General features: G+C 42.7%; 1 protein-coding gene across 1 annotated transcript in view; it reads right to left on the bottom strand.

Annotated features, from left to right (window-relative positions):
- The window catches only part of PLPP4 (phospholipid phosphatase 4), a 117,861-nt gene extending 102,627 nt beyond the window's left edge, over positions 1-15,234 (bottom strand). Inside the window, 1 exon segment of the mRNA XM_063131587.1 lies at positions 15,105-15,234. Coding sequence (XP_062987657.1) covers positions 15,105-15,160 — 56 coding nt within the window. The 5' untranslated portion in view covers positions 15,161-15,234.
- Between the last annotated feature and the right edge of the window lie 489 nt (positions 15,235-15,723).

The raw sequence follows: 15,723 nt of genomic DNA, 5'->3' as shown, positions 1-15,723 counted from the left end.
TGTTTTGCTTTTTACCTTTAGCAGTGGAGCGCAAGTGTGCTCCTCTCATTTATTTATTTTTAAATGGCAGCCGCAACATCCTTCTGGGATATCACACCACCATCTAGACACTCAGGGAGGATCGAGGTAGCTGGTAAGTCCACGTTCCTCCCCCTATACCCTTGTGGTATAGACATGCCCCATTTCAATAAAAAGTTGGATCAAAGGTGTCCTACAAAACTAACAGAAAATTTCACATTCGGAAACAAACAGAATGATGCCATGAAGAACCTCAGTTGAGGACCTTCTCTGTAGTGGCACCCACCATCTGGAAAACCCTCCCTCATGTGCATCAGACGGTAGGAAATGTAACATCCTTTAAACGCCTCCTGAAAAACATATCTTTTCTCCCAGGCTTTTCATGGGCCATAACTTATTTTGGTTTCATATGGTGGTGTTTTTTTAACTTTTAAAGCATTGTATTATGTTCTGTCTTGTTGTATTTTATGTTTTAATTGTAAACTGCCCAGACAACCTCGGCTATTGGGCAGTATAAAAATGTAATAAATAAACTGCACTCTCACTCAGTTCAGGTCAGTGTGTGAGTAAGTGAATGTGAAAGACAGGAAAACACAATCTCAGCATGTATTAAATACATAATCTTCTGACAATCAATTGTTCACACTGCTGGACACACCATTTTCTACTCCTCATTGCTACTGCTATTCTGTGCCAATGTCCAAACTCTAACCCTTTCTACTTTCCTAGAACTAAAGCTCCTTATTACAAAGCATCAACAGTTTGCTGACACTTTACGGTCTGTAAAAATGATGTGGTCCATACCTAGAGGGCTTGCAACAGTAAATGACTGAGAGCCACCACTGAAATAAACTCCCATTATTTTAGGGCATTGCCATCAAAGGTAAATCAGGTGAAAGACACAGCAGCTTCTATACTGTATAAAAAAACCTCAGTTTTCATGAGCTTCTGTAGTCTTACACATAAGGCAAAGGCAGCAGTTTAGAAGGGGGGAAATCTCTATTTGACATGGAAATTTAAAAGTAGGACTCCCATCTATATTCATCAGTGAGTGTATTTGTCATGTCACCCACAAGGACTGGTGTAGGTTGACAAAGGGGGAAACAACTAATTCAGTCACTACTGACATAGGATTATGCAGGTATAATATCATAAATATGAAATAATAATAATAATAATAATAATAATAATAATAATAATAATAATAATAATAAACATGTTTATACAGATTACATCCATATCACTCTGTAGATAAACACATATCTCCAAGGGATGCTGTTAATAAGATATTACTTCTAAAGCACAATCCAATTACCCTGAATGACATTTCTACTGCAAATTACCTTACAATCAGTGAAGATCCCATGCTATGATAAAACACAGCCCTGAAAGACTTTGTTCTTAATCAACATGGAAAACAGTTCTTATTGATAGCCAATGTCACCTTAACCAGCACTCGATTCCAGACAAGGTAGCAGTAGCCAAATGTGAAAAGTCATGGAATAACATTCTTTTAAAGTTCAGACATCGTGCTAAATGTCATATCAACAAAAAAGCTAATTACAACCACATTCCCCTTTACCTATCGTTCATGCATCCCATACGCACTCACGTTTTAAAAATGCCAGTAGGCTGGGGAATACACCCAAATCTTTCTCAAGTGTCTGTGTGATAAATACTGTATGTTTATCAGACTGCCCCATGAGTTCAAGGCTTTCTGTCCCCACCAACTATCACTAAATGTAAATTAATAAACAAAATCACATCCCTGTATCAGCTGCTGACACGAAGAACTGACCATAAGCCTCTTCTGACTTTTTCTACTTAAACACTTTTCTACTTACTATCAAATAGCAGAACTATTTAAATAGTTACATCTTCCAAAAATGTTTTGATTTAGCATGATCATAATATCAAAGCTGCTCATTCGTTTGTAACCCTATCACACAATACGTAGATTATTATTGTGTGGCAATTTGTCTTCTAAATCCTACCTTTAGAAGCAGAGCTGAATGGACTAAAGCACCCTTCCCCAAACTGGTGCCCTCCAAATGTTTTGGATTACAGCCCCCAGCATTCCTGGCCATTGTTCATGCTAGCTAGGGCTGATGAGAGTTGAAGTCCAAAATATGTAGAGGACACCAGGTTGTAGAAAGACTGACCTAGAGGTAATTTAGTCTAGCTGCCTTAACGAAGACTGGACTTTCCACCCAAAATGTCATCCTGCATAAGCCAGCAAGCTACAGGCATTCAACAGGCATTTCGTGGAAAGACTGAAACAAACAACAAAGGCTCCAATAAAGTCACAGAAACATAGGAAGCTGCCTTATACTTCAGACCATTGATCCATCTAGCTCAGTATTTTTGGCATTTTCTGGCAGCAGCCCTACCTGGAGATGCCTGGGACCTTTTGCATGTAAAGTCCGTTGGTTTCTGTTCACCACTCTGCTGCTAAGATCATCTTCTTGGCTCGCCGCTATGACCATGTAACTCCACTTCTGAAATCTCTTCATTGGCTTCCAATTCACTTCAGAATCCAATATAAACTCCTGTTGACCTACAAAGCTTTTCACTGTCTAGCTCCTTCCTATCTCTCCTCTCTCATCTCACACTATTGCCCCGCTCGTGCTCTCCGCTCCTCTGACGCCATGCTTCTCGCCTGCCCAAGGGCTTCTACTTCCCTTGCTCGGCTTCGTCCATTTTCTTCTGCTGCCCCTTACGCCTGGAACACTCTTCCAGAACATTTGAGAACTACAAGTTCAATCACAGCTTTTAAAGCTCAGCTAAAAACTTTTCTTTTTCCTAAAGCTTTTAAAACTTGATTTTGTTCTGACTTTATACTGTTAGTTTTACCCTACCCTGTGCCTGTTTACCCTACCCTGTGCCTGTTTGCATTTTCTTCCCCTCCTTATTGCTTTACTGTGATTTTATTAGATTGTAAGCCTATGCGGCAGGGTCTTGCTATTTACTGTTTTACTCTATACAGCACCATGTACATAGATGGTGCTATATAAATAAATAATAATAATAATAATAATAATAATAATAATAATAATAATAATAATAAGATTGGGCTCTGTGTCTGAGTGATGGCCCTTCCCCACTGGCAGTTAATCATTTTCAGCCACTGCCCTATATCAATTCCACTTCCTTCTGTTGCTGCTACTCTCAGCTAAGGGGTGGATCAGCCCCAGTCTCCTTTCTGATTTCTCTTCTGGAAGGACAGTAGATGAGAATAATCTCCTATCCCAGCTTCCCCAGCCTGATGATCTCCAGATGTGTTGCAATGCCCAGAATTCCCCACCCAGCATAGCTGGAGGGTGCCAAGTTGGGGAAGGCCATCATATTTTATGTGGTGGGGAGGGGGTCCCCTGGTTTTGCCTGTGGACGGAGGAAAAGGCCAGCTCCCTCTCTTGCTGGGAATCTGGCACAATCAGAGCCGAAGCCTTTTCCCAGCAAGAGAGGCAGCTGGCCTTTTCCTCCATCCACAGGCAAAACCAGGGGACCCCCCTCCCCACCACATAAAATATGATGGCCTTCCCCAACTTGGCACCCTCCAGCTATGCTCTTCTCCCAGGCATTTTAACAGCATTTAATAACGTTAAGTTTGTTTTAATGGACCCCAGAATTGTTGTTTTAAATGAATACTGTTGTTGTTTTTATACTGTTTTTATGTTTTTTAAAATTTTTTGTATTCTTTTAATGTCTACTATTTTTAATTGTTGTAAACTGCCCAGAGAGCTTCGGCTGGGGGGCGGTATATAAATGTAATAAAATAAAATAAAATAAATAAATAAATAAATAAATAAGAGACAACAGGAAAAGGAACTAAGATGGCTCCCAGTTTGTGAGGGAAAGCAGCCCTGTGAGAATAACACACATCTGCTAAAAAAAAATACAACGAGGGACAAAGGGCAAATATTTAACTCTTTTATTGGGCACAGAAATCTCTGACAACAGGTGCTGCCGAACAGAGCAGCCCATGTGCTCCTAGTCAAAAGTCACTGAGCACCTGCCCTGTCTTTTCCCCCTTAATGGATTATTTGGGGGGGGATGGAAGGTGTGGTGAGGAAACAAGGGTTACAAATGGAAGGACCTCTTATAAAATGCCATGTTTGAGGCAGGGCAAATACAGAATAAAAGCCTCTTCTGGAGGCACCCTATGGCTCTAACTGGTCCCTGAACAGGCATGGTAAGTCAAACATTCTGCTTCCAAAAGGTGTGCAGTTTTTTATTCCTCCTCCATCCCCCATTTCAACCATTACAATGCCACTTAAGCTACCTAATATAAAGGAGTAGGCAGACCACCCTGCGGGATAAGGTAACCTTCACCATTTGATTTTTTTTTCTAAATGCAATAGCGTTTCAATTACTCACTTTTAATTAGTTTATTAATTATTAGTTCATCAGCTGTAGCTGATACCATCTCAAACAATTGCCCGTAGTTTTATTACTCAAAGGACTTCTGATGGTGCAGTTCCATGCTCTCCTCGCTAACTAAAATTGGTCTTTAAACCAGGGTTCCACATCACAAGAGGGGTGTTGTTTTTTAGTTGGCATCATTGTGAAACAGCCAAAGTTAGCCAGCCAGATCCAGCAAGGGTGATATCCATGTGCAGAAACTGGTCTCCTTAGCTTTGTGAATTATTATTCCAGAATCCTGGCCATGCTCATAAAAGAATGCAAAGGTGAGAAGGAAGGTTGCGGTGGGAGCACACCCCATGGGGTCTGTGCACATGTCCAGTGTTCTTACATGATGTGCACACTACCTAACAGAGGGCAAGTGTTGAGGGAGGGAGAAGAGGAAGTCATAAATCAAAGCACTGTCTTTTCTTCTCAAATAGGTTATCAGTACTACCATATTGGACAGCGCCCATGCTTGGTTGTACAACAGAGAGAAAAAGAAGGCAGATTTAAATGCAGGAAAGGTAAATAACCCACTGTTGACTAGGGATGGATATATCTGTCAATTTCAGATTCTCTCCATTTCTTGTTTTTTCAGTCTAAAGTTTCATTTGTCATGAACTCTGAAAAAAAAATTAAGTTTGCTTGAAAATTCATAAGAATTTTTGTGTTCCATTCTCCAAGTGCATGCATTTTGCCTCGAATATGCACCTTTTTCCAAGCTGTTTTCCTAATATAATGTATATTTGAACATAATTTTCTCTAATATACACAATTTTGTATGCATCTTTTGATCTGTGAACTCTACTGAATAATTCAAAAAAGTACAAATTTTGGAGGATAACTGAGATGCAGCTCATATACTGTTTCAAAAGTGTGAAGGTAAGTAAGTTCGCATTAAAATGTGAACTTAATGAATTTCTCCCTTTCCCTACTGGTGATAACTCTTTCAAGTAACAGAAAATGTGGCCAAGCTCCTCTAAAGTGTGTGAGAGATGGTCTCTTCACCACAATTTGACAAGCAGCTCAGTTCCCACTGGAGATGACTAGGGGAGAGGGAGTCTATTTTTCTAAGATATGACATTTATCACCAACCAATTAATAGAGGATTTCGCTCAAGTAAGGTTTAGAGTGTCAGAATCTGGAAGTGTATGAGAAGTAATAGATACCTTAGAAAAATTAGTGATAATTTGCAAATCCCTTCTCAATCTTCTGATCCAGCAAAGGCTGGTAGATACATTTGATAGATCTTGATAAAGTGTTCTATTTTAATTTCTTCACATTTCTCCCTACTTTAGCATTCAAGTATGAGTAAAAAAAACCTATTCATGTCTTATAGATACATCTGTGTGCAAATCTGCTCATGGTCTTTATTGAGTATGGGAAATCGTGACTAAAATCATCCATTTCCTACTGGTATTAAGTTTTGCATTCTGCATCCATTTACCCCACATTTTCCAGCAAGTCTGGTCACAGCTCATGCTGAGGCAAAGGACATGATCCCTCTCCCTGTTCCATATATACCGAAGCCAAATGGACTGGCAGTTGAATCTTAGGGGCAAGTAAACCTTACTTTAAAGAAATGTCTAGCAGCTACATTTGTTCTGGAATAGGACCTAGAATGGGGGACTTTAACTCGTTGCCCTCTCTTGTTGTCCAAATCCAGATCAGGTCCCCTGGATCCTTTTTTGGCAATGCAAATTGCTGGCATGTGGGGGTGGTTTGGATTGAGACTGCAGCAGCGGCAAAGAGTTAAAGTTTCTTTATTTCTCCTCCCACCTCCACCCTGGATAGGGTCAGTATCTTCACTGGGGTCCCAGTGCTTAAAAAAGATATAGCTGTTAGCTATGTCTTTAAAGTGATGCGTAGTTTTGGCTCTTACTTCAACACTGGCAATTAGACACCAACACCAAGGGTATCTGGCTCACTTAGGAGGCATTGGGAATGTCACTTGGCACACACAGCTCTGTCCTCCAACACTTTGTGCCTGTTCCCTATTGGCCAGTATCTGCTGCCTGAGGTAGCCACCTCATTCTGCCTAATGGTTGGGCCCTGACGGCCTTCTTCTTCTAAAGATGTCTGGAAGCCCTGCAGGCTTGGAAAAGTTATTAGAATTGTGGCCCAGGTAGGCCTGAGAAGGCTGCAATGGATTCAAGTGAGTTTGGATTTCTCTGAATCCAACCTGTCAATGCTGCAGCAGTTTGGCTTTTTCTGAGTCGTACGGATTCCTCTGACTTGCAGACCATTTCACTATGGGAAAAGGAGATTTGAACAAATATGCATGTGTGCCCTTGCATTGCTGCACTTTAGTGCAAATGTGCATTTGTGAAAATAAACAAAATTATTGTACATCACTTTTTTTAAAAAAAATATTATTCCAATATTGAATGGACAACAGAATGAAAGATATCTGACAATCCATGAAATACAGATGGAACAGATTTAGCAAAATCCATGCATGTCTGTGAAAAGGAACCATTTGTGGTCAGTGGTACATATTTTTCAGGTAATGCACCAAATCTCTGAAGGCAGCTAAGGAAAATGCAGAAGAAAAGAAGTTGTCTTTTGAAGTTTCCCCTGCAGTTGCTTTTCCTTTTTAACCAGGGCAAGCAGCTGTGATGAAAACCTCATAGAAATGGCACACCTGTCAAACAGCTTCCCATGTTGCAGCTACAACATTATAGAATACAGCAATTCACAAAGAATTAGCAAAATCAAAATGGTGGTCCACAATGCAACTATAAATCACCATTGTGGAAGTCCCACTGAGGAAATACTGTTTGAAAACCAATTCTTTAAGGAGATCTACAGCCATGATGCCAATGCCTATTGAATATCTATTCCGTGTAGGGTGCTTTTTAACAGCTATACTTTGACCTCCCACATCTTCTGAGAGAGGCATAGGCCATTTCTACACTTGCCTTTTTCCCCCAGGATCATCCCTGTGCATGCAAATGACACATAGAGTATCCTGGGAGCAGGCAGGGACGATCCCTTCATTTTCCTGGGATAATCCTTAGGTGTAGAAAAGGCCATAGAGAGTGGTAGTAAGGAAAAGGGCCTTTTCAGTGGTTGCCCCCTAACTGCCTGGCACCAACATCATCTGCCTGGCACCAAGATCATCGTATTTTCAGTGCCAGCTTAAGTCTTTCCTCTATTCCCAGGCATTTGATGGCACATGACGGCCTCAATTGTGGTTCAGATATTGGAATAATAGAGCGAAATAATGGTGGTCTGGTTCTTCAGCCTTGCTTGATGGTTATTGATGTAGATCCCCATGGAGGCCAACACCCATTCTGGAGATCGGTTCAAAGTGCTAACTTAAACCTCAAACGGCTGCTAAATATTCAGCCATCATATTTGTTGGCATATGACGGGACTTTTAATGTCACTTGTTTTGCCGGGTCCCAGTATCTTATTGTAACTTTTTTTTAGCTATTATAAATTGTTTTTAAATTTTGTATGTTAAAGATGTTATATTATCTTATTATTAAGTTGTATTTTGGGGGTGTAATTATATTTTTTGGCTTTGATTATTGGGCGGTATAGAAATGAAATGAAATTAATTAATTTCTGGAAAACCCAAACCAGCCTTTTTTTCTTCACTGTCAGGACTTCTGCTCTTGGCCGGAAAAAATACCATCTATATACATTGCAAGTATGTCTAATAGATAACGGATGCAGTGTCCCTAAGTCAGGGATGTTGAACCTTATTCAGCCTCAGGGCCAAATTCACTTTTAGAGATGCTCTGGGGCAGTGGGACACATCCTAGTGGTGGGCGGGGCCAAAGGCAAAAAAGGGTGGGGCCAAAATACCAAAAACTACCACCATAAGCTTAAAGCTCTTCCAACCTTTTAAAATGGGGAGAAACCTGTGCAAAAGCCAGGAAACCGCCAAATGGTCAGCGATTTGGGAGAAGGAGTAGGGCCATCTCGGGGAGCCTGGAGGGCTGGATTGGGGCCCCAGGAGGGCCAGAGTTGGCCCATGGGCCTGAGGTTATGCACTCCTGCCATAAGTTATGAAAGCAGCACTAAGGCTAGTGGCAATAGCGCTGGCAATAGCTCTCTACCTCGTTTCCCCCAAACACCTTTCAGTTTCAAGCAGCTGGAAGAAGTCGTCATCAAATATTGTGAAACAATTTAACCTCAAAAGTACAGGACATGGCAGTTTTGAGGCACTGCCAACACATTTGGCAAAACAACCTTCCCAGTGGCACCCTAAGCCACCACCCACAGCTAGCTAAGTAACAAGAATAAATATAGTCAATCAAGCCATCTAATAACAATGCTTAGCACTTATATTGCATTACACACATTATAAATCACTTCACCTACATTGTCTGAATTCAGATATCACAATAAATCATGGTTTGTCATGACAAGAACACATCTAGACTAGCCCTGGATTTGCATGCTCCCCACCCCTTTCCAGCATGACTGCAAAGGGAGATTTTCTGAGTAACCCTAGTTTAACTTACATCTCAACCTAAAACTAGAGTTAATCTTAATAATGGTTTGTTGAAACAAGCTAGCGTTTGACATTGGCTTGTTTTAAACAGCCATCATTTAGATTATCCACAAGGGGGGATTCTGGACATCACAACAACTTGAAGTTAATGATAAACAAAAGCAAAAGCTCCTGGACCCTGCCTCACAGCCACACTGGAGGAGAGGAGGGGGAAGAGTATGTAAAGCCAAGGCTCACCTAGGATATTCCTGTCACAATAAACAATGGTTTATCATAACACGTGAATACAATCATTGGGCCTGTTCAGACAACATGCTAAGCCATGGTTAGGCTGCTAACCCTTTTGCAGTAAATGGTTAGTGAGCATGTTTAAACCATGATTACGTAGCCACCATGATTAGGAATGGTTCGCACAGCATACTAAGGCATAATGTTTAGATCAAAATGCTTAACCACGTGGCTTAGTGCGTCATCTGAACAGGATCATTATCTCAGTAATCCATCCCAGGAGCCTCTAAGGTGATTAGTATTTATTTATGTGTTACCATTATTTCCATAATACCTTTCAAGATACTTACCTTACCAAGGTGGTTTACAAGTAACATAAAATTAATAAAATCACAACAAACAATATTAGCAAATAAAAAATCATCCTACAGGGCAGTTGATGGTATTGAGGCAAGACTCCAGATTGAGAGCTCCATTTCATAGCCACAATGCTACACTAACTGATTAGCTACCCCTTCCATTGCACACATCCCTTGTGCAGCATATAGCATAGCACAGAGTTAGCATCCTAGCACGTCGGAGAGTGGTTCCCATGCTAGTTAGCACATGGAAAGCTTATTACTTGTCAGCATAAGTCCTACTGAAAGCACGTCTCACAAATACAACCCTGACTCTATTATTTGACTCTATTATCATCACAAATCAGCTAACAACCACGCTTTCACATTGTATCTTGTAATTACCATTGAAATCATGTTGCCTGAACCCATGTTTAGTGATGTGTCATTTCTATAATGAGGGCACCCAAGTATGAATTCTGGTGCTGGTTTGTATTTTATTAGCCTCACTAAATTATATAGGACAACTTTTATGGAGGAAGCCACTAATTGCCTTAACATGAAGATGTCACATTTATCAAGCATTATTCATTTCTCATAACAGACATCAGAGGGGAAACTTTGAAGCCTGGTTAAGCTAACAAACGTTCCATCTGCAACAAAACAAATCAAAGTGATTTTTATAAATACTAAGTAGCAGGGAATGCCATGGTCCAATCAGTACTCTGTATTGTGTGTATATTTTCCCATCTACTAAGCTTCACCTACCACATAATTCCATCCCCCGCCCCAAGATCTAAATGGTCCCCAGGGCAGCCCCTCCAGACCCCTGAAAAAGCTACATAGAGAATCAGGAGATAATGCTGAATAGGGTGGCAGGGGGTTCCCAAAAAAATTGGGCAGAAGGATGGAGCGCTCCCTGTCACAGAAGAATCCTTCCTCTTGCAAAGGGCAGATTTTGGATCCAACCCAAGGAATGTTATTTTCACCTATTCTGTGGGAATATTTTATACCTAGTTGCCCACTTTTCAACTGGATGAGATGCCAAGAGACACCACTAATGGGTATGCTTATTTGTGATGAGAAAGCAGTGGAGACATATGGAGTTCTTGTGATAACTGTCTACTTAGAAATGTATGTGCAGAACATAATGGAGCAGGTGAGCAACCATCTGGAAGGGGAAAGGACTATAGCTCCATGGCAGGACACATGCTTTGTCTTCCAAAAGTACCAGGTTCAATCCCCAGCATCACCAGGTAGAGCTAGGAAAGACTCCTGGCAGCTGAAAACTGGAGATCCACTGCCATTCAGTGCAGACAGAACTGAGTTCTAATCCAATGGTTTTTCTGCATGCAAGATAGCCCCCTATATATAAGTCCTGGTTCTCTCAAAAGCATCAACTTCACCCCTGCCCAAGGCTCCTCCTTCCAGCCAGCTGCAAAACTCAGCTTTGTCCTTGTTTCTCTTTCACTGGCTTGATTTCCTCTGCAGCCAACCATGTGGAGAATGTCCTAATGCAGAAGCTGCAATCTATCAATCCTCACTGAAGAAACATCCTCTTTCCACCTAAAGCCATTGAACAAATACCTTCAGCTAGCTCTGGAAAAATATCAGATGTTATGGCCATCAGTGCTACTTAAAGAGCCATCAAGCTAAACAAAAGATAGCCACCACTTCACTTGGCACTGAAGGATGGCTTTCCTGTTATACAGCATACTTACATCCTTTCTATACAGGTGAAAGAATCTAGAATAAGTGTCACCCTCTATTCTAACCAGACAAATCAATAATGTACTAAGGCCAATGTACATGTCATTGTACAATGTTCCCTGTTCAGTGCTATCGTGCACACCTGAAAACATAAGAAACATCTCTGGAAGAACAGTTAGTTTTACTCATGATGTTGTAACTTCCACGGAGCAACCTATTTGATCCCACAGTAATGATTTTACCATCTTTCATTTCCCCAAGGGAAGTCTAGTAACCTCCAAGATTAACAGAAACAGCATATGCTCTAGTAGGCATCACAAGAACAAGAGATCACTCCCAGTTATCATTTCACTCCACAAACCAAGGCATTTGCAGCTGGGTTTTGTTTTGTTTTCTCATTGCCTTCAGTGCCTCAACAGCCCATTCTCTCCTTACATCCCCCCAAATAGCTGCCATGTCTTGCATCCTGATCTAGAATACATTTGCCCCATTTAGCAAAGGAGATCTATGCATACACAAGCAACTATGTCCCTCTCATAGGACTTGGGAGGATACATCTAGCTGCAGGCAAGAACCATAACTAGAGCTATATCAGAACCATTATGGAAATGAAAGTCCCACTGAATTGACATGGGTGCAGGACTGTAATGATAGCAATCAGATGAGATAACCCATCCAAGCTGGCAGATTAAATATTTGCTTCTATTTTACTCTGACCATTTAGTCTACAGTAAAGTTATATGAAAATCTCTCTGCACAGGGATTTATTGTGGGGCATTTCAACCTTCAAATAGCTTAAGGATGCAGTCCTGTTCACACCTAAGTCAGAGGAGGTCTCATCGAATTCAGCGGGACTTACTTCTTAGCAGACATGCATAGGATTGCACTGTATGTCTAGTATCATTTTCAGTGGTACTAGAAAGATTTTTTAAAAAAGGAGGGGGAGACCATAGAACAGCCTTCTTTAAGGCTGCTGTCCTCTAGATGTGCCATGTTCCAGATGTGTTGGGCTATAACTTCCAAAATCCCCAGCCACCATATCCAATGGGTGTGATGACTAGGGGTGATGGGAACTGTAGTCCAACACATCGAGAGGACATCAGGTTGGGGAAGGCCACAACAGAAAGTGAACACCTTGGCCTTTATCAACGTCTCAGTTCTGTCTCCTATGCCCAGCAACAAGACCACTCTATCTTGAACATGTTTGCATGCACAGAAATCACAAAATATACATCACAACCCCTTCAGTGCTTAGCAGCACAAACGTGAGCACTGCTACTGTGCACCAACTTAATAGAAAGTTGATCCTAACAAAATTGTACTGTACATGTTTATTATCAGCACATTCTTGCTGCAATCCTATACACATTTACCTGAGAGTAATGCCCAGTGAACTTAATGGGACTTGCTTATGAGTAGATATGTGTAGGATTGCAGTGTCAGAGAACTAAGAGATGGTGAGCGGGGGAACTCACATGCAGTCATTTAAATAAGATAATGGAATGTACAGCCATACTCAAATGCCTTTAAAAGGCAGAAGAACTGCAGTTCAAATGTATATACATGACTAACAAAACATTAATGTGAAGTTTTTTTAAAAAAAAAAAGATGTTGGTGTTATCCATTTACTTCTCTGTCATCAATGCTTGTCCCTCAATTCACTGGCCTACACTGCAGACTCCAATTGGAAGGAGAATCCCAAATATGATAATAGGAATGGCAGCTCAAATATCTGTGAAATCTTTCCCCAGAGAAAGGTGGTTTGCCTCTTCCAAAACGAGAACTGCAGGAGAGTGGGAGGCGGGGGGGGGGGGGATTCTTGTTTAAAAATTAAGACACAGGACAATCCATTCTTAACTCAACATACATGGCTCTGTTCCAGGGTTAAGAAACTGTCCCTTTGACCAAAATACATCCTGCACCATTTTTTAGGTGACCTTATGTAACATGTACAAGAAGGAAGGGAAAACAAGGCAGTGCTGGCCCCTCCCAGGTATATGACACACCTGTGTTGCTTTTTTAAAGATGAGAATCAGCAACAGTTTTTCTACTACTTTCAAGCCACGTTGTGCATAATAAAAGCCAAACACTGGGTGGAAATTACCGTAGCGCAAATGTAGAAGATCCTTTACCATTATTTTAAACACACACAACATAAGAGCTTTAGCCAATTAAAAAGCGGCAGTGGTGCAAGGAGACTCAGTATGCAGCAGAAGAACAAAATTTCTGGTCCTTCTCTCCCCCCTCCCCACAAACTCAAATCACAGTCATTTTTCTCCCCATTTTCAGCTTCCAGCAAAATGCAGGAGGAAACGGCTCAGCAGAATCCTGGCACAGACCAGGAGAGAAAAGAGCACAGAAGCCAAGTCCCGCTGCAGCACCTGCACTCTGAAGTTCAAGATTTCCTTAATGGCATTCAGTTGGTCAAACTAAGCTTGCTTCTTTGCTCTTTTTCTTCTGGTTTTTGGTCCTCTGAAGCTGGTGCCCTGTAGATCCCCAACCTGGAACCCCGCAGTTATTTTGTATTACAGCCCCCTCCCATCCCTGACCATTGGCCATGCTGGCTGGGGTTCATCAGAGTCGAAGTCCAAAACAACTGGAGGGCACCAGGTCAGGGGAAGGCTAAAGAATCACCAGAGAGAAGAGTGGAGCAAACCCCTAACAGCAGGCTATAAGCTGTGTTGTCTCTCCTTCTGAGTTGCAGTGCAAGCCTATACGTGTTGAATGCAGAAGGAAGTCCCAAGGGGTTTCAGTGGAGCTTACTCCCAGGTAAGTGTGTGCATAGGAGTTCTGCTTAAAAGTTGCAATGGTGGGAGGAGAAAGGATGGAAAGTTGAAGGATCGAGCAGGTCAATGGAGAAGGAAAAGCAGGACTCTACAAAGTAGTTAAGATACTAAAGTGAACCATTAACAGTGTCATCCTTTACATGTGACTTTCTTTTGAGTATGGGATTCCTCTGTGTGTTCAGCAAAAAGAGAAGGGTGAAAAGGTTGAGGAGCAGAAAGGAATACTTATTTTCTGTTTTCCAACTCCCTTGCCTTCCATCTTCTCAATCCTTCCCAGTAGAAAATGGAATGCAACTTCTACCGACAGAGACTCCACAAGCAGCCTCTCTTGCTAATACACCCCATTATCTGGATGGTGTTTTTACACGTCTTCATGAGAAAAACCGTTTCTTGCTCCCCTACCTCCTTCCTTTATGGCCAAAACTGAATCCACCAATAACCGCTTCATTTATTTTTTTGCTACTGGACTCAAAAACATTAGTGCTAAGGGGCTTTATTTTTTCAGAGTACAGTTGCAATCCTAAGCATTTAAAGCACTCTTTGGGCAGCTTTAGGTTGTTGTCTCTAAAAGTCCAGTACATTTGTGCCAGGTTTCCAGCCCACACACCTGTTGTGAAGTTATAAGGGCAAAAGAGGTCTCTGAGCATGTGCAAAGTGCATTTCTCTCCATGTGGCCACAAGCAGCCCCTAAGCATTAAGAGGAGAAGAAGAGGAAAAGGCTTTAAGGTCAGACTGGGATGGGTGGGAGGATAGCTCCTAGGAGTTTCTCTTGAACTTTTTTTTTTTTTACGGTTTAAGCACCGCAGGTACCTGAAAGTCTTTATAGGTAGGGAAAGCCATCTGAGCATCGCTGGCCCTCATCCCTAGATCTATCTGGCTAACCGGGTGCCCTCCAGATGTTTTGTACTACAACTCCCATCACCCCTGACCAGGCTGGCGTGGGCTGATGGGAGTTGTAGTCCCGAACATCTGACGGGCATCAGCTGTCGGAAGTCTAGGCGCAGAGCCCCAACTCCCTTCCCATTCCCAACTCTTCCCGAGAAGCTTGAGGGTGGTGGGTGAAACCGTGAGCGCAGGCGGAGCGCCGAGGGAGCATCCGACCTCTCCAGCAGCCGGACGGAGAGATCAGGCGAAAGTTGCCTGGCTACTTACACGAAGACGCCGAAGAGCAGGACCCGTATCCCGACCTCGATGGCTAGATCCCGCATGGTTTGGTCCAGGGTCGAGAGGCAGGAGGGGAGGGAGGGAGGCACGATCCACGCGGCTTCACAGCCCTGCTTTTAATCCCATGGAAAGATGAAGAGACCGAAAGGAGGAGGAGGGGAGGAGGAGGAGAAGCAGAAGCGCTGCGTGGCTCCGGATCAGCTCTTCTTCCGGAGAGCCCTCCTCCTCTCCTCCTCCCGCCCGACCCAGTGCAGCGCGGCGCCCAGGACCAGCCCCTCCGAGTTCATTCCAAAACCCAGCAGACGCCCGGGGATTCCGGCTATTGCCTCCCGACGGCAGCCAGGACGGTCGTCGACGTGCAGAGAAGCAGCAGCAGGCTGGGCTGCTTAGAAGCGCTGCTGCTGCTGCTGCTGCTGCTGAGCCAGCGAGAGCATCCAATCCACGCGCTGCTCGCTTGCTTGGCTACTGGCTGCCTGGCGGGGGCTTCCCTCTCGCCGCTTTGCTTGGCGGCGGCTGGCGAGCGCTGGAAAGAGAGACGGAGGCTCCCGTCGCCTTCTCGAGCAGTCTGGGCGGAGGGGGTCCTGGCGGAATGCCAGGCCCCTCCCAA

Source organism: Elgaria multicarinata, chromosome 8 (genome assembly GCF_023053635.1).
Source record: "Elgaria multicarinata webbii isolate HBS135686 ecotype San Diego chromosome 8, rElgMul1.1.pri, whole genome shotgun sequence".
Lineage (NCBI taxonomy): Eukaryota > Metazoa > Chordata > Lepidosauria > Squamata > Anguidae > Elgaria > Elgaria multicarinata.
This window is presented reverse-complemented; position numbering and strand designations above follow the sequence as displayed.